The sequence below is a fragment of the Ischnura elegans genome, chromosome 3, assembly GCF_921293095.1.
Source record: "Ischnura elegans chromosome 3, ioIscEleg1.1, whole genome shotgun sequence".
NCBI lineage: Eukaryota > Metazoa > Arthropoda > Insecta > Odonata > Coenagrionidae > Ischnura > Ischnura elegans.
In genome coordinates, this window is record NC_060248.1 from 65976547 (window position 1) to 65996000 (window position 19454).

General features: G+C 37.2%; 1 protein-coding gene across 1 annotated transcript; it reads right to left on the reverse strand.

Moving 5' to 3' along the window:
- Positions 1-3440: 3440 nt before the first annotated feature.
- LOC124155961 lies at positions 3441-19451 on the reverse strand. The gene is made up of 10 exons (XM_046530199.1): positions 19152-19451; positions 18786-19049; positions 18602-18700; positions 18372-18521; positions 18200-18294; positions 17327-18093; positions 15921-16137; positions 11275-11384; positions 9490-9775; positions 3441-5151 (listed from the first exon to the last, which is right to left on the reverse strand). The coding sequence occupies exons 2-9, from the start codon at positions 19030-19032 to the stop codon at positions 9505-9507; spliced, it is 1956 nt and encodes a 651-aa protein (XP_046386155.1). The 5' UTR covers positions 19033-19049; positions 19152-19451; the 3' UTR covers positions 3441-5151; positions 9490-9504.
- Positions 19452-19454: the final 3 nt, after the last annotated feature.

Below are 19454 nucleotides of genomic sequence, written 5' to 3' on the forward strand. Positions count from 1 at the left end.
TTGCTAGTGCTTCAAGATGTTGATAGACCAAGGGAGTGGTTAATCAACCTCTGGGATGGGTGAAATGCAATTTTGGGAATTTCTAATCCGTTGAGCAAATACCGTATATGTCTGAATATAGTCCCCCCTTTTTTTCCAAAAATGCCTGTGGTAAAAGTAAAGGGGGGGGGGCTATATTCAAATGCATTTTTTTAATTTTCCCAAAACTGAAGCCTCTAAATTAGGGGGGGGGGGACTATATTCGGAGAAATACGGTACAGTGGAACCCCGATTTATCGTTCCCGCATTCATCGTTTTCCCGCATTCATCGTTCGCCGCTCCTGGTCCCAAATTAAGTTCCATAAAGACAATGTAATTTTTTCCCGCATCTATTGTTCCCCGAAATATCGTTTTCCCGCATTGATCGTTTGAAGATCGCGGTCCCGTCGAATAATTTTCCCGCATTCATCGTTTGATAAAAATGAGACGAAGTGTTTACAACGTGTTATTTATGGCTAATAACAACAGATACATAGTTTGAATCTTCCCCAGGAGACTGAAATGCGATAGGGAGAAGCAGAGTGCCGTGGGATAGTTACATAAGCGCATTTCCCAAGATCCGGTATCCCCCTCCATTCAGCACTCGCCTCCCCCCGGTTGAAGCTTTCTTCTTCTCCGAAATAAAAAAAGGTCCCAGCTTGAGCAGGGATCGTATTACGACGACCTTAGCTTCGAAAGAAAATCTCAAGTTACTCGAGAACAAAAGAAACCTTTTTCATGCCTCCCCCTCTCTCGACCGCTGACTTTTTTTTAGCCGACTCGCTTCAAAGGTGAAGGTCAACTGCTGCATGAATCACCAATTAGCCCAAAAGGTATCTATAATCTAATAATAAATAAAAGGTATCTATAAAAAAAATCTATAAATGAATTTCGGCAATTGGTATTTTACTTTTATTATATTGAGATATTAGTGATGTGCACGTAATTCAGTAAAGATTGATACCAAACACGACGCATTTCTAACGTTATTCAAGCATTTTAACAAGGAAATAGTTGGAATAATACGATGGTGATTTCTGGCGAATATCGATATCCTCGCAGCTGATAGTGAGCTTCACGGCAGTTGATGCGGATTTTTTTGAAAATAGGGCGTCTGGTTACAATTTACGAGTTATGCTACAAGTCTCACCTGTCTGAGGTGCTAACGAAGCAATGTCTTCTCAGGATATTTTGTTTCTCCCTACTAGCAATCTGAATTCATCTGCTCATCTAGAGCTACGCTACTTATTGTTACAAATTAGTGGGTAAGCTGCCTTCTCCATAAAATAAAAAAATTTGTGCAGTCTTATGGTCATGCTTCACCCTCTGCAGTAAGCTCTGCTTACGCCGTACGCGATAGCATTAGTGCCGAACTTCACCTCGTACGAGTGGTTCCATACTTTCCAAGGTGGGTTGACTTAAAACTAGCGAGTGTTTTCCATGTGGGTTCAATGGAGTCCGGTTTCATTTTTATTAGTTTAATTCTTATTCGTCTTCAGACCATGGCCCTTCCGAAGACACAAGTGAGAACTTTAAAAGATGGACTGAAAATAATTGATGATGAAGAAAAGAATCCGGGCTAGAAATACGTGAATATTGCAGAATGCCTCGGTATGTCCGGTAGCACATGACGGCAGGGGTGGGGGTAGAGCGAGATCCCTGGTGAAAACAAGAAGTGGGATGAAGCTGAGGATCAGGTGGGCGTGCCGCTGACGATTAACGCCACATTGCCTCAATCACATTGAAAATTTAATTGCTAGAAAGGAACATTTCAAATAATAAACTATTTTTGGCCTTCTTGATCCATCTCATAACCAATCACTGCGACGGCAAAATCAGTCGTTTGAAGCATATCACGCACATTTCTCTCGTAAATATGTGTACTTGAAATGGCATTTGATGGATAAGAATTTTTACATCAGACAGAAATGCATAATAGCAGTGAAAATTCCGAGTGGAGTGCAAACATTTTTTAGCAAGGCGGCTTGTTCCTTTAGGATATTAGAAAGAGAGATAAGTCGAATCAACAATATGACCTAAGTGTTTCGATAAAGTAATAACATTCCCGTAATCAGCTAAAATCTCGTTTGAATCCATTAATGAATATCATAATTCGCAAAAATCCAGCGGACATAGGCAACCCGAACAAACATTCCCGCATCGATCGTTTTCCCGCATTCATCGTTTTATTCATCCATCCCCCTGAAAAACGACAGATCGAGGTTCCACTGTATATGAATTCCATTTAACCATATGGAGCATTGCTTTTTCCTGAATGGTAGAATTACTTGGAACCTCTTTCAGCCGGAATCTTCGTTATTCCTAGGGTAGACTGTCATCAACACCCCCCATGCAGCCATATGGAGAAATAAATGCTCCCATATAGTCATAGTTGCCTAACCTTATCACTCATTAATTCATTTTTCAAGTAATTGTCTCCATCATTCACATAAAGACTGCTAATAGTACCTGAATGTTAGTAAGTATAATGAAATTATAAATGGAAGAAGGGCAGACTACTGGGTACAGAAATTTGCTACCGTAAGAAGGATCCCAATGAAGCCTTTGGACACCCCCATACAAAAATCTTTTATCTGTGAGGTGGCCTATAGGGAAAAGAACTGTCCTTGGTGCACAAAATGTGCAAATTTTGGCACACGTGTGACAGAGGCCTTACTAAACTAGCCTATGGTAATAAAATGTCATTCCATGTATGTAATCGCGGCTGCATTAATGGTCTCTAGTTGTCTCGGTATGATTTGCGGAGGTAATTTGGCCATCTGAGGGGTGTCTTCTTGGTATGATAAGTGGAGGTTTTACAAGATAAAGAGGTTCACTACGTAGAGGTTTGCCTATAAATTTACATGTAAATCAGACAGGACTGTAGGGGTGGTATGAAGTATGGAGGTTTACGATGTAAAGAGGTTCACTACATAGAGGTTATACTGTAATTTAGTTTTTTACAAGTAATATGTTATGATCGAGAATGTGATGGGATTGATGACATTCAGCCGCAATATTCTTTTAATAAAATCAAACAAGTGTGCTTAGTTTTTGCACATAATTAATCAAAAATAACATTCACATGACTCTGAAGCCATTCTTCAGCCTGACTATAAGAACAGGAAATTGAAATTTTGGCAAAGAATTTTTTTGGACGATTCGTAACAAACATTCTTACAAACTTCACTATGGATCGCACACCCACGACTGTCATAAAAGGGAGAGAGCTAGGAAACATATATTCGGCATTCGTTCACCTGCACACGAAAATCTCTGATGAAAATTTGCTGCTTTTGTCTCCCAGGTCAAGAAAAGTCCAGATGCATATTTTCGTCTTTAGTAGGAAAAAGGTTAAAATGTATCAAAGGTGTAGGTATTCCCAAACCTGAGGGTCATTTAAGTAAATAAATACTCTTTTATACATAAAAAACTAACCTCTTTAGATGTTTAATAAAAATAGCACATATTCCAAAAAAGCACACAATTACTTGGATGAAGAATGTTATTCACCATTACTTCAACAAGCGAAAATAATTACCATTCTGGTAAGGCAGAAGACTTTATAACAATGACTCAACATGGATTTAAATCCAGAACACATTTCCTGAAAAATGCAGGTGCAATCAATATGCTACTTTAATAATGTATCACCATAGTACAAATATCTGTATCATTTATAAAAGCTCTAACTTTTTAAAACTGTATTCACTCCTAACTACGATAGCTCACAGGAAAATGACTCAGACTAAATTGTCTCCGATTGCTTCCCAGTACAAAGACCAACGATTACCTTGAGAACCCATGTACAAAAATATGACCAACTACAACAGTAAAAGATACTTGCTCAACATTTTCCATAACAGGCTAATCTTTTCAAGTGATTGAATATTTAGTGGTTATTTAATGTTTGACAGTCATAACAAAATATTAACTTTATGGTTCAGAAACATACCGACCTTCCTAAATGGCTTTTTAAGCATTAGCAATACAGTTGCATATAAAATGTCGAACTCCAATGATTTAACATACTTGAGACTGGGCAGAATAACATATTGCAGCACTTCATTAAATCATACTTAAAAAAATATATATTTAGCTGGTAACTTAAAACAGGAAACCTATACATAAATACTTCCCCTCTTATAAAAAAATCTCTAAACATTAAGACAGATAGGATAAACTGGCATCCAGATAAAAACAATTAATGCCGTAAAGCAATGATACAGAGACTTTAACTAGTTTTCACTAGCAACAAGCAGGAAATGAAATAATGACTCATCATCATGAGATCCTCGTACAGAATGAACCAGACCATTTTGAAGCCCAAAAATAAAGATTAGAACTCAGAAAGCATAGCTTTTCATGGGCATTACAACATAATTCCTTCAAGGTATAGGTAAAAGGTATTAACAGTGAAGGATAGTCTTCATACTATAGCAATGAATAAAGTTTATACATTTACCTACTTTAAATTGAAGTATAACAGATCTTAGGATCAGGGGCATATAGTGAACTACCTCTTTTTTGCCACTAGAAAAACCATATAAAAATTAAAACAAAATTATTATGGCACCAACCAAGCCTGTTTACTCATTATGTTCCAATTTCTGAAGAGTATATTTTCAGATGCTTGAGGACCCTTCACACCATTGTCCATCTTTCCAATTTTCATATATAATTTGTGAAGCATAAAAATTGAAAAAAAAACTTATTTCAATGTACCACAACTTTATCCAATGGTGTCATGTTAAAAGTAATGATACTGGATAAAACGAGTACATGGATTTTCCAAAAAAAAAACAAGAAATAATTTAATGTATGATTACTAATTTACACACACTGACCTCATATTTTATCACCCAAGTACATAAAAAAGATAATGAAATTAATCATTGCTTCTGGTAAATCAAGAGAAAAATAACTAAATGTACATCAAATAAACAATACGTACAAGTGCTAATAACAATGCAAAATTCAACAATGTGACTTTAATTTAAAGCAACCAGCCTTAATTTCTTGGTCAGCACCACAATGCTTGGAGCAAAATTTGACTTGAAGAAATGCATACCACAGCCTTAAAGAAAAACCTCCTCTGGGAAGGGTAATTTTAGCCGATAACAGGTGCAATGACTGAAAGAAATTGAGATAAAATTATAACACCACCCATTATAAAATTCACTAATTCAGTCTCATATTTTTATAATGTGAAAGAAAAATAATTAAGATACCTTGGCATAAATGTATTGATTTAACTGCAGAATGAAAAGGATGTATGCATCAGCTAACTGAAGAACTTCATCCAAAAGAGGGTTTCAGATCACAAGTCAAATCATTTTATCAAATAAAATAAGGCCTATCAACAGTTTTTATAGCATTAACATGTGCTTACAACACGACATGACTGCAGTTTTTCATTTAGGTACACTGAAGTAAAAATTGAATAAACTTGAGATAATTAATCATGACATATATTAAGGTAGATTTTTAACACAACATTCACAAAGAAATCCTCATTTCACTTTTACGATACACATGAATTCACTGACTTCTCTCCCGGACGTGATCGTAAACACACAGGGAAAACTATGCTAGAGAACATCCAAGCTGTGAAACATCCACTTGATTATTTTGCAAAGCACATAGGTCGTCCCTAGGAGTTTTCACCTCCATTTTACAAAGCCAATCGCCAAAAGTTTGCCAATCTCCCACAGTATGGGAATAGCAAGGCATCATTTTCCTCCAGAGCGAGCAAACTTGTTGGTTTTCTTCCTTCCCTTCATAAAAAATAAAAAACCAGGTCTGGTTCCCACCCTTATTCAATAGCATATAAAAGCTATACAGTAGACTTGTTAATATGAACAACGTTATTACGAAGTTCTCGTTATTATGAAGCAAATTGTTGGTCCCGAAGAAAAGGCCTATCCATGCTATAGGAAAAGAAACATTATTACGAAATTACAAACCTCAGTCCCGGTCCCCGTGGTAAAAAAAAAAAACTTTATTACGAAGTTCCACGCATAAGCAATGGCATTTAGGTAGATATTCACTACGCTAAGTTTCAATAATTGCGCCACATTTAAGTTCTCCTCATGTACTGTGACCAAGAGCGTCAATTATGGCTCTTTCTTCACCATACACACAACGTCATATAATAAGCTTCATTCCTGTGGAATTATGGTGACCGACTCATTACAGCTAGTAAATTTGATGTATAGTTAGTCCTCTTCCTACGCACTTTTGATTTAGGAACTTTCTGAGATACCAGGATTCAAAATTTCAAATTTGGTATCTTTGGATTTGGCCATTGCTACGTTTTCCGGCATAGAGGAACTCGCACTCTGGGCATAATCTGAACAAGGTATCACTGAATCCGGTGTGAAGTTAGGAACTGTTCAGCATTTTGCTCGTTCTTCCTTGCCGAGGAGAGCAATTTTTTTCGGCTCCGTTTGCGTTGAACGCCGAACTAGATCAGTTTGTCACAATCGTGAGTTAGAGCACAATTGTTATGCAGTGTGGCATTCTGCAGGATAACCGTACTCTTCGATTCCTTGCATACAGTCCGGCCTACGTTAGTTGTCCGATGACGGCACAATAGGAGGGGCAGATAACCCTTCACCAGCACGGTTTACAGCCAATTGCTGTCCCCCAAACGCACCTAACACCATCGCCTAGTCATACAACGCTGTCAAATGCATAAAGAGCACCGAAATAAGCCTGATCCACCAAAACAAGTGATTCTTCCTCTGGGTCCTTCACGCTTGTCGTCTCTTCCGCCTCCTTTCTTCACGGAGCCTTTTGTAGGCGTTTCCTTTCTTACCTGGCAAGGCTGCCCCGACCTAGATCATTCTGCAAATTCTCATCGGAAAACTCTCAGCGGCCGGACTGTAGGTTCATCAACTAAGGAACAAGGTCTTGGAACGCATCTAGTTTGTATATCGGACTTACTGTATTTGGGAAGATATCAACCCTCGATTATGTCATGCCGCATTCTTCTGTTGAGAAACTGAAATGCTTTTTCCTGTTTATAATATATTTCCACGTAACTTAATCGCGTTTATCAAATGCAGTTTTTTGGAAGATTCCTAAAAGAAACATTCACACGAACTTAGTTATTATGAACCTCCGGTTTTTTGGTCCCGTGAACTTCATATTAACGAGTCTACTGTATAGCATACGCAAGCTATTGTTTAAGGGTGGGATTAATAAAAAAGGCCAAGCATAGATATTATTTTGCGACATCTTCACTCCTACAATTGGGAATTCCACTTAAAATGGATGATTATGCGATAAAATATATCCTCCACACTGAAAATTTCAGTGAAAACAATTCTTATCAAACCTGCATATTATTCGTAAAATTCCACAATGAAAATTACATATACAGTAATCTTGCACTTTTAACGACCCATCGTCATGTTTGCCATAAGCGTGACGTCTGAGTGCAGTAAACGATGTTTACGTGGTACAAGTACACTATTTGTCCCAGTTTAAAAAAAACCAATACTGGAAGATGCAGTTGAGTCTTGACAAATAGCACTTATTACTTTTTCACCCTCCTAATCTACGGCAATTTTCACAAAATAAGATCATTATTAGTTTTCACTTTACATTCTGGTGTCACATTAGCCCCCACAGTGCAAACACTCAAATTTATCTTCAGTTGAACCTATCCAACTGCTGAATCACCGTATGTCTCTCTTCCAGTCCTAAGATATGCTACGTAAATCTGCGTCGAATGTATAGTCCGTAGTATTTCTCCAAAACATTAACTTCACATATTCCAATATTGCACCCAGTACACATTAAAAGTGATGAGTAAATGAGAGTAGTCTAATAAGATACAAACCAAGCTCTTACTAGCGAACGAGATAGTTGATTTAATTTATCTTAAATTTCAATTTTACGGCTTCTCCACTCCACGCCAAGAAATCTTCATTTCAGGAGAAGAAATAAGTGACCATGAATTGATCTACCTTCAGAATGTTCCCAGAATGCACCTTTACGAAGTCGGGGTCAACCAATGCGTAATACGTTAACGAAAAATCTTTAAAACTATTCACAACTTTTTGACACACCCTTGTTAGAAACATCTGTATCAGTTTGTCAGTCAATCAATCAGTATTGTCGTAGCTGTTTGTGATCGTCGTTACTGTTTGTTACTACCTTGGGGCGAATCTGCTTACTCGCACTCTGAAGTCACAGGGCATTCTTGTAGCGTGAAAGAATTTAGCAATTTTCGTGAACTTCGACGCTCTGTAGCAACAAGAATATTGAGAATTATGAAGTCATTTTTACATATGTTATATATTTTAACTTTCTTATTTATGCATGTACAAAAATTACCATTTTAATTTTATGTGAGCAACCCATTCTCAACTATATGAAATCTTTTGAAAATTTTAAAGGGGTTTACGGCATATCATGAAGGCCATATTATAATGCTCAATATTCATATTGAAATGAGATACACAATGAAAATATGACAATTTGGTTAAACAATTGAGTAAGTAAACCATATATTGTTGGAAAAAAGAATGGATTTTGCGACTATCTGTAGTTAAGTTCTTTTGATACATGAACTTAACGATTAACTATGCTCTCACGAGAATGAAAGAACAAACTCGATTAAAATTTACCTTCATTCACGTAATTTGCTCAAAACGACAGGTGATTACTTAAAAAAAAACTACAAACGGACAATTCTAAAATTATTTTACCCCACAACGTCAATTATGTGACAATCTATCAATTAGCACTTATGTATGCCCGTATATACCTTTCGCCTCCCTTGTGAAGTGTCAAACCTGGTGGAATGTTGTTTTTGCTGCTCACTTGTCTCTTGAAAATCGTTTTCCATTTAGGATGACTATTTAGGTCATACCAAAAGCGGAATGCTTTCCGATAGTATGAGTGAAATGCATGGAAGACGAGCGTGGGGTAGGTTCCCGATCGACTCGGACTGAATCCGTTTCCAACACCGCCAATCCTATGAGACTCATAAAAACACCCTCAAGATGATGATGAGATGAACTCATGCAGAAAGAGAAACCACTTCTCCACTATTCTTTGGGCTTCTGCATTGAGTGATTTGAGCAGTCTTGAATAGTTCATTGCTGTTTAGACTTAAGAGCAATTCTTTCCTTAATTCACTCTGAGTGAGTTAACTGAAATTCTAGTGATGCCAACAACTCATGAAATGAGGGCAGCAACTTGAAATTTTTAAGATGTCATTCAGTCAGTCCAACTGAGTTTTTCCACACTACCACTCATTTTTATCAGTGGTTTCCTAACAGCAGTAAAGGTTCTTAAACTCTTCTTTTTAGGATTTTGCCTGTGTATTTTGCATTAAAGTCTCCAGTAACCACATTCTCATTTTAGTTTCTCTCTACATATATCATAACCAACAGTACGATCATTATTGCAACTTTTATTAGAATACAACTAATATAGAAGAAATATCATATTTACCTGGTAATTCCTGGATTAACCACTTGTATTAGTCAACAAGTGGGAGTATGCATAATACATTGCAATTGGAATTGCCGCCAATACGAATCGACTCCGAAGATGCCTTCTTGGAATCACTCTGGTCAGCCACCACATTCTACCAGGAATCATAAACCAAGGCACTAGACGGTCAGCATATCCTGGAGGTAGTAGGGCCAACAATCTCCATGGTACAAGAGCTAAGTCAGGATTAACAGCGTTTCCTCTAAGGGCAATTTGTTTCCTTCTTTCTTCTAGTTGCTTACGGCTTTATTGAAGAAAAAAGGACAAATATTAGAGTTACAAAAAATAAGTTTTCTGTCGTTTCCCACTGAGTTAGTTCATCAGAGAAAACTTACGACTAGAATAACCTAGAATACTTATTCAGATGACACAAAACCAATTTTTTTCCAAACACTGAACTTTAGGGTGATTCTATTACACTATCAGGTATTTAAAAAAAATAGACCTCATTTTTTAGACCACCATCTAGTTAGCAAATTAATTTGACCATCAGGAGGATAAAAGTATATTTTCAATTTCTTTTATTTTAACCTGATTCTTTAAATTAATATTCATAGATTTTAATAAATAATGGACTTCAACAACTTGAGGTTATGTTTTGATAATGCAGAGTTAATGATAATTATAAAGCCAGGTCCACTATGGCTTCAGGGTGCCAATCATCAGCTTCAATGGTAGTTCAATATTTGCATTGATGTGTGAGTATATGTACACGACTGCCATAGTGTTAACTCAATACTTCAAGTACCGCCTTCCATCACCCCATCAAGTTTTCCAGGGTCCAACTTTAAACATTTCCTATGCAGCGAGGTATAAGGTGAAATAATGTCAGGTAGCAACAAGTCAGAGCTACTTGACTTTGTACACCTTACTGCCTAGCTAGGATGGTAACAAAATGCCCACCAAGCTGCTCAAATGCTTCCACACTCAATATGTTACTTTTCTCAAAATCAGACCTCCAAAAATTGGGAGGAGGATCTTTAGGGAAATGGTAGGTGAAGTAAGAAACGACTTACGGGACTGGTGACACTTAAGGATAATGGCTGACATAGGGTGGCCATAAATGTTTTGGCCTTGACCGGGACATCTTAGTACAAGGAAGGGGGGCTCAGTGAAGACTAAAAATCTATAGCCTTACTCCATGGAAATGATTTTTTTAATCAAAACCAAGATTATTTTTATTATTATTCAGTGGAAGTGAGTGACGAGGTGGTGGGGATGGGGTCTAACGAAGAGGAAGGGACATTGTTCCACTACCATTGCTGCCATGACATTTGGCTCCAAGCTGAAGGCCAGTGCCAGCGTGGTGTTATTTGATAACACCGCTATTTGATTATTGTACGTTTAAGTTGCTAAGATACTTTTTTATTCTAAACTCTTCTTGCTGCATTGAAGCTTTCTGTTATGAACTGTTATTATAAAAACATAATTCCCATAATTTATGTACGAAACCAGGACTTAGTAGAGAAACCAACCTCAAAAGCAGTCTTTATGGGGACTGTCCTCGACAAACCAGGTAGTATGGCCATTTTAGGCCGAGGTGAGCCTAAGCTACAAAAATGATGTGCAGACATGGATGTCAACTAACATAAGAGTGAAGAATGTCCCATTATATACTTTGACTCATGAAGTTTGAGGAAAATTGTGGACTTTAAGGAGAGAGTTAAAAGAAACGAATTTTTGACAAAAACTCTTGTAATAAAAAAGGTTTCGAAAGGCCAGAATTTAATCAATAATACTCACTCCCTATTTGATCTTTCTTCCACATCGCTTTTGAGGCTTTCAGGGGGATAAGCTTCATACAAGTCAGAGGCCTTGACAAGCACCTTCTCAAAAGGGAGGTCATCAGGAATCTATAAAAAATAAGACAACAAAATATAAAATAAAATCCACACAAGCCAATGCAAACCAATACATACTCTATTATTAGCACATACATTCATCTAAATAAATTATTATTTTTAAATTACTAAAACTAGAATACAGTTGACTCTCATTATTACGAAATTCACGGGACCGAAAAACCAGAAGTTTGTAATAACAAAGTTCATATGAACGTTTCCTTTAGGAATCATCGAAAAAAACATACTTTGTCAAAATTTCTTGTCTTTTCAATCTGCCGCAGTTACAATCTTCAGTCAAGTTATAGTATACATGATTAAATTATGCACAAGTCCTCTATATACGAAGAAGATGCATTCTGAGACCTTGCTTGTAAGTTCATAAACCTAAACGAGGCATCAAGGAGAGTTGTTATCCAGCAGGATGCAATACTGCGTAATAATCGTGCGTTAACTCACGATTGTGACGAACTGATCTAGCTTGCAACGTAGCCGGAGCCGAAAAAATTGCTGTCCGCCGGAAGAAAGAATGGGCGAAATACTGTGCAGTTCCTGAATTCACACTGGATTAAATGATTCTTTGTTCAGATTATCCCCTAAGTGCGAGTTCCTCTACGCCATGTCATGTCGCATCGGTAAACTCCAAAGGTGCCGAGCTTGAATTTTTCGAATGTTCGTCTCTGAGAGTTAGTAAATCTAATGAGCGTAGGAAGAGGACTGACTGTACGTCCAATTTACGTGCTAGTGAGTGAGTCACCATAATTACACAGGTATGAAGCTTATTATATGATGTTGCGTTCGTATTGTAGTATAAGAAATAACCATAACTAACCCTCTTGAGCACAGTAAAAGGAGAGAACTTAAATGTAGATCAAAGATGATAATGTAGAGTAGTATATATCCACCTAAATGCCGTTGCTTTTTGCAGAACTTGGTAATAAAGTTCATTTTGTAACCACCGGGACTGAGGTTAGTAATTTCGTAATTATGTTTCTTTTATAAAGATTGGATAGGCCTTTTCGTCAGGACCAACTATTTACTTCGTAATAACGAGAAATTCATAATAAGGTTGTTAGTAATAAGGAGAGTCCATTGAATTATCAACACAAAAATCAAACAGTGCAAAGGAGCACACCCAACACTTACCAAGGAAACGCATATAATTTATTCTACCCAGAATGATAGAGATTACAACCCGTAAAGGAGACATTGGTGCTACACAAGAGAAGGGTTACCTCATTGAAAAGATCGATAGACTGAGCCCTAAGGCTCCTCTACAAAATCAGTTAGTTTCAAACTTTTTTACAATTGGGTAAATTCATATTTCCAATTACCTATATCAGAAGTCATAAAGACGAACGCGCGGTAAAAAGGGTGGCTAATTCCTATATTTCACTATGGTTCAACATGCTTTACTTTGCTGTTGAACAAAATAATGCAACAAAAATGTATCTCCGTAAATATCTTCTCAGACAATTTTTCTCATCCAAACAAAATTTTTCTTCCATTTTTTAGAACGACTATTTTTCCTAAAAGCATATTTCATGTTTTTGTTTAACAATTACGCTCACACCTAAAATAATACAGTGGAACCTCGATCTATCTTTCTCGCATTCATCGTTCGACGTTCCTGGTCCCAAATAAAGTTCAATAAAGACATTGTAATTTTTTCCTGCATCTATCGTTCCCCGAAGTATCGTTTTCCTGCATTGATTGTTTGAAGATTGTGGTCCCGCAATTTTCCCGCATGCATGGTTTGACAAAAATCATACAAAGTGTTATTTGAAGACAATTTGTTATTTGAGGCTAATTACGACAGACATAGTTTGAATCTTCTCTAAGGTGATTAAACTACCATAGGGAGAAGCTCAATAATGTGGGATAGTAACATAAACGCATTCCCAAGAGCCGCTATCCCCCTCCATTCAGCACTCGCCTCCCCCCCTCTGTGCTTTCCTCTTCTCCGAAATCAAACAAAAGGTCCCAGCTCGTGCAGGGATCAAATTACAAAGACCTTATCTTCAAAAGAAAATATCAAGTTACACGACGACAATATAAACGTGTCTGGTGCCTCTCCGATTCTCGTCCACTGAATTTTTTCAGCCTACCCCCTTCAAAGTTCCCAGTTTGTGGAGGTCAACTGCTGGATGAATCACCAATTACCCCAAAAGGTCTTTAAAAATTAATTTCGGCAATTGGTATTATGCTTTTATTAGATTGAAATATTAGTAATGTGCACGTAATTCAAAAGAGAATGACTAGACACAATGCATTTCTAACGTTATTTACGCATTTTAATCAAGGAAATAGTTGGAATAATATAATGGTGATTTCTGGCAAATCTCAATATCCTCGCAGCTGAGCTTCTCGGCAGTTGATGCGGCATTTATTTTTAAAACAGGACATCAGGTTACAATTTATGAGTTATGCTACAAGTCTCACTTGTCAGAGTTGCTAATGAAGCGATATCTTCTCATGATATTTTGTTTCTCCCTACTAGCAACCTGAATTCATCTGCACATCTAGAGCTATGCTACTTATTGTTAGAAATGAGTGGGTAAGTTGCCTTCTCTATAGGACAAAAAATTTCATTGTGCAGTCATATGGTCATACTTCACCCTCTGCAGTATACTCTGCTTAAGCCGTATGCATTAGCATTAGGGCCGAACTTCACCTCATGCGAGTGGTTCCGTACTTTCCAGGGTGAGTTGACTTCAAACCAGCAAGTGTTTTCCATGTGGGTTCAGTTAAGTACAGTTTCATTTTTATTAGTTTTATTTTTATTCGTGTTCGGAACATGGCCCTTACGAAGAAACAAGTGAGAACTTTAAAAGATGAACTCATAATAATTGAAGATGAAGAAAAGAATCTGGGCTAGAAGTGCGTGAGTATTGCTATACCTTGGGTTGTCCACTAGTACATGACGGCAGGGGTGGGGGTAGAGCGACATGCCTGATGAAAACAAGAAGTGGGATGACGCCAAAGATCAGGTGGGCGTGCCACTGACGATTAAGGCAACACTGTTCACACTTTACACATTGCCTCAATGGTATTAAAAATTTAATTGTTAGAAAGGAACATTTCAAATAATTAACTATTTTTGGCCTTAGTGATCCATCTTAGAACCAATCACTGCATCAGGGAAAGCAGTTATTTTAGGCATAACATGCACATTGCTCTTGTATATATGTGTACTTGAAATGGTATTTGATGGATAAGAATTTTTACATTAGACAGAAATCCAAAATAGCAGTGCAAATGCAGAGTGGAGTGCAAACATTTTTTAGCAAGGTGGTGTGTTCCTTAAGGATATTTGAAAGATATATTAGTCGCATCAACAATTGACCCAAGTGTTTCGATAAAGTACTAATATTCCTGTAATCAGCTAAAATCTTGTTTGAATCCCGTCATGAATATCATAATTACTCGCCAAAAGCAAGTGTTTCCTGGGACATAGGCAACCTAGCCAAACAGTCATCGTTTTTTCATCCATCCCCTGAAAAACGATAGATCGAGGTTCCACTGTACCATCTCTTGCCTCATCTCTCTTATTTTCCCACATTATCACTTTCAGTCAAAGGTTTGGTGCACTGGAAATAAGCAATAACCTCTGACTCCGAACAGACGAATTTCCATAAGTCAAAAGGTAATTACACAATATACTGTTTTACCACCAGAATGGAGGTGGATATAATTATCAGTGTGAAATCTTCATGCTGCAGCTGTAACGCATGTAGACCACAGGTCTAATTTTCTATATAATAATGAAATCAAAAGAATATGTAAACTGAGATAATATAGAAAAAGTGTAGTATGGACAAAGTCTAAATGTATTGTTATTGGCATAATAGAAAGTGATGAAAACAATGTTGGCCATGGGAAAGGTCTTGTGCAAATTTTTAAACCATGAGAAATGGATGGATTTAACTAATATATTGGACAATTAGAAAGACAAAAACATGGCCCCCCCCATCTCCCCAGTCACTTGCAGCAAGTTGGGGGAACCAGAAAGAGACAACCGATTAGCGAGAGGAAGAGGTGGTCAAAAAAAGGAAGCTCATGCTTGGTCTTTTTTTCTAAGTATGACACATGAATAATAAGTACTAATATTTCATTCCAATAAAGTTACGAAACCAATGGCTGAAAGTTACTGTTAGATGCAGAGGAATAGGCTGAGGGGAGGGGGACAGTGGATTTTAGGAAATGTGCTATGTAGTTGCTATCCTACAACACGGAGTTCCCCAGTGTTAATTCCATCTATTAACCCTTTCGCTGCAGGCCACCCTTCGTAAACCTTCCCGTCACATGTGATGAAAGCGCTGAATGCATAACAAGGAGGATGTAAAGGTACGTTCACAGCAGCTAGCCATGCGAATGTACCCGGTATGTTCATAGCAGCGAAAGGGTTAATGAAGATTCACACTATATGCCAGTCATATTTAGCCTTAAAAAACTTTGGCAAAATTTTTTCCATTGGATGCAAAAATCAACTATTGAGCCAGGGAGTGACAATTTCAGAGAATGCATCAATTTTTTGTGAAACTTTACCTTGGATAACAAACCATGAAGAGCAGGCATTTCACATTCAGTTTCAAAAATATCATTTTTCCGGTGAAGTATGATTGCTGCTGCAATATATAATGGAGATGCCACAGGTGAAGCTAGGAAGTAGTCATAAAGACGCACAACAATGTCATGGTTGTTTATGTTGTGGCTGAACCACGTTAACACCCATGGCAGGCAAAACATGGTTCCAACTCCAGACCTAGGATGAAATAGGATAAAGGTAAGCCCCAACATAAAGATAACGGATCTCAAGTAGCTTAGAGAATCGAAAATATCCCTGTTCATCTATGAAATTGTGCTTCAGCACACAGAGAAATATCAAATATCGCAGGAGCAGTGGTGCTGGAATGCCGTTCTGGCATTGATTAAGAGAATACATAACAGTCAAATGACACTTTTATCAATTTTGGTGCCTTAAAATTTCCAATTTACGTTCATAACCATAACATTTTTTTTTCAATTTGCTTATTCTCTATTTGCTGAAATAATTGAATCACACAGAGTAACATTTCAATTGTTATCGGGGGGCGGATCCAGGATTTGTTCCTGGGGACCGGGCACAGGGGTCTGACAGACAAACAATCTACTCATGCTTGAGATTAAAAACAAGATACAACAATTACCCTATGAAATATTATGTTTATCTTAATGTGAAATGATTGATGCTCCATAATACACAAAACAAAACAAATATCATGATAACTGTATAAAACATTTTGTCTAATTTTTAAGCATCTGGTCCCCCAATCTGCCTATGCTCAAGCAAGGTAAGTTAAGAAAAGTGCGTTCCTGCACTGTTAATTTTACCATGACACTACTGCTCAGGAGAGTTGACAACTACAATTGTAAGTTCATAATAATTGGTGAAAAATTAGCCCATGCCTTGTAACTACCAATGGAATTATCTACTGGCCAATAGTGACCCCATGATGTCACACTGTGATGCTTGGGGTGCGATGTTTTTATTAATACATATGTACATTCATGTTAAAATAGTTATTGGAGTGTAGCTCATTCACTACAAGAACCTACACTCCAAGAACTATTTTAACATGAATTAAACGAGGTCAAGATAAGGAAAAAATTAGTATGTACATTATTAGGGGATAAATTAGAATAGTTTATCAACCCAAGTTGATGGAAGAAATATGTCTTTGCTAGCATTTTCTTTGTAAACATAAATTATTAATTTGAGTTAATGACCATTGTCCATAAGTATTTTAAATTCAAAACTAGAATTTCCTAAATGTTACAATTTTCAAAAATGACTCAATAAAAATACTGTACCAAAAAGTTAATACTTGAAAGCAAATTTCTGAAGGTCCATCTCAGGTTTCAGTTTATAGCTAGAAACTAATACTTTTTCTCCACATATGGTATAAACTTACTCATCCAGGAAGTCGCACAGAGCACGGTCCTCCCGTTCAACAATGGGGAACACATGATGCAGCAAATGACTGGTAGCATCCATTGTACGGCCCATGCAATCCCTAAAATGATTCAATGACACATGTTCCAGCATCTTTAAAGCAACACTGTTGCACCACATGCTAATTAGATGTCCACTAGAGGCACTATCCAAGTTTTCCTTCTCACTAATAGTGGAGTCCCAGTCTTGATCCCAAGTTTCACCAAAATTGCTCTCGCTTTCATCACCACTCTCTGTTTTTACTTTCACTCCATTGAGAGATGTTTTAACAGTATCAGTTTCCTCATCCGTTACCTCCACACCCGATTCAGATATATCTTTCAAGCACTTAGCGACGGGCTTTCCCTCAACAATTATTGAATCATTCACAACGCTACTTCCTATAGCATTATCCTCAGAAAGTAAGTCTTCACAGGTGGATGTTTTCCTGGCATGCTCAGCATCTTTGACATTGTTTTCCTCAACTCCAACAGTGTTATTTTCAGTCACAGCTGTAAGACTTATAATATTTGCACCATTATCCTCAGTCACTCTTGCGTGGGAAAAAACCTGTTCGAAATTCAAGCCATTCTCGGTTAACGTTATAAGATCACTGGAATCTTCGAAGTCATTATTGGAACTAACCGATTCTCCAAACCCCTCAGTGTCATCTTCATCCCCATTATGTACATTCTCTTTCTCGTCTCCTACAACCAACAGCAATGTGACCGCAACATCATGATAGCCCTGAAATATGGAGAATTGAGAATCAATGCACACAAAACACATATGCGTATCAAAAACTATTTTTATGAGTTCCATTACGGCGGTAGAAAAATAGCGTAATTGTTACCTGATAATACGAAAGGTATGGATGTTTGATTATCACACTCAAAATTAATTTAAGGAGCTGCTCTTGAAGAATTTTTCTTTCGAAATCACTAATCCCTGAAAAATAATAAAACATTGATTATATATTAAGAAAACCATTTGGCCATTCTTGCACAGCAGGGACAACATCTCACCAGGAGGAAATCTCTTCAACGATCGACTAACATCTAGGACAACCTGATGATACTCCTTGTGCTGTTCAATATCAACATCAGGTGCACAAGATATGGTGCTTTCATTATTTATATCAAGAAGTTCTGGCCAAGCTTTTCTTCTGATTACGTCTGTAAGAACAAGTATTTATGTTAAGGTAGAGAAATTGTATACGACTATTTGACTTTTTAACCAAGCATTGCCCACTAACCAGTCAATAAACCTCCTTCGGAACGAGCTAAAGACCGAAGCAATTTCCGATCCACAGGTTTTCGTAGAGCAGCTAGTATTCTGCTTGTTTTAACCTTGTCTGTATTTAAAAGACGATGTAAACATTATATAAAACTAATATATTAAATAAATACTTGGATAATTAATTATGAGAATATACTTACTTGAGTTAATGTTGCCAGAGCATTCATAAAATTCACCAGAGGAGCATGTACTGCTATATAAACTGTCAGCACTGGTCAACCCATCTTCTACCTCAAATTTAGGAACGTTTGGAAAACTAGCATTCGTGCTTTCTCTATCAATCGAGGGTCTTTTCGTACACTCTTGAATAGAATTCCTCTCCTTGTTACCAACATTTTCACACCCATCTTGAGTGTTTATACGCCTTTTTCTGGGGCCTTCATCCATTATCCACTCACTCCAAACTTCAATGGAGTTAGAAACAATTCATTAGAAGACCATATGCCAAGTTTTATTTCATACTCACTCTTCATTCTATGGAAATATATCATAATTCGACACGTAACCTTATAGGTGTAATTTTAACTTCAAAATACATGGAAAGCTATCACCGAGAAATATTTTCATGTTGACAGATGATAATGGCAACACAAACGATGAATAGAATCTACCGCCACGTCAACATTAGGGTCCCGTTAAATCACAGAAGGTCAGTTTTTGATATCTGGAATCCAGTACACTTGAAATAACGTATTTCAACAACCGCTGTCGTATCCAATGATTGAATACGCGAAGAACGAAACCCAATGAAGCATCGCATCGCCTTCGACAACCCCACTCCACTCGAATTCGACGAATTTGTACGCAGA

What these genes read in the sequence shown, in the direction of transcription:
- LOC124155961 (XM_046530199.1), bottom strand. Translation starts at nt 19,032, where the DNA reads ATGGATGAAGGCCCCAGAAAAAGGCGTATAAACACTCAAGATGGGTGT. An exon ending in CGAAGGAGGTTTATTGACTG is followed by an intron (nt 18,522 to 18,601) that starts GTTAGTGGGCAA and finishes TTGTTCTTACAG; the next exon opens with ACGTAATCAGAAGAAAAGCT. An exon ending in GAAGAAAGATCAAATAGGGA is followed by an intron (nt 9,776 to 11,274) that starts GTGAGTATTATT and finishes TCTTCAATAAAG; the next exon opens with CCGTAAGCAACTAGAAGAAA.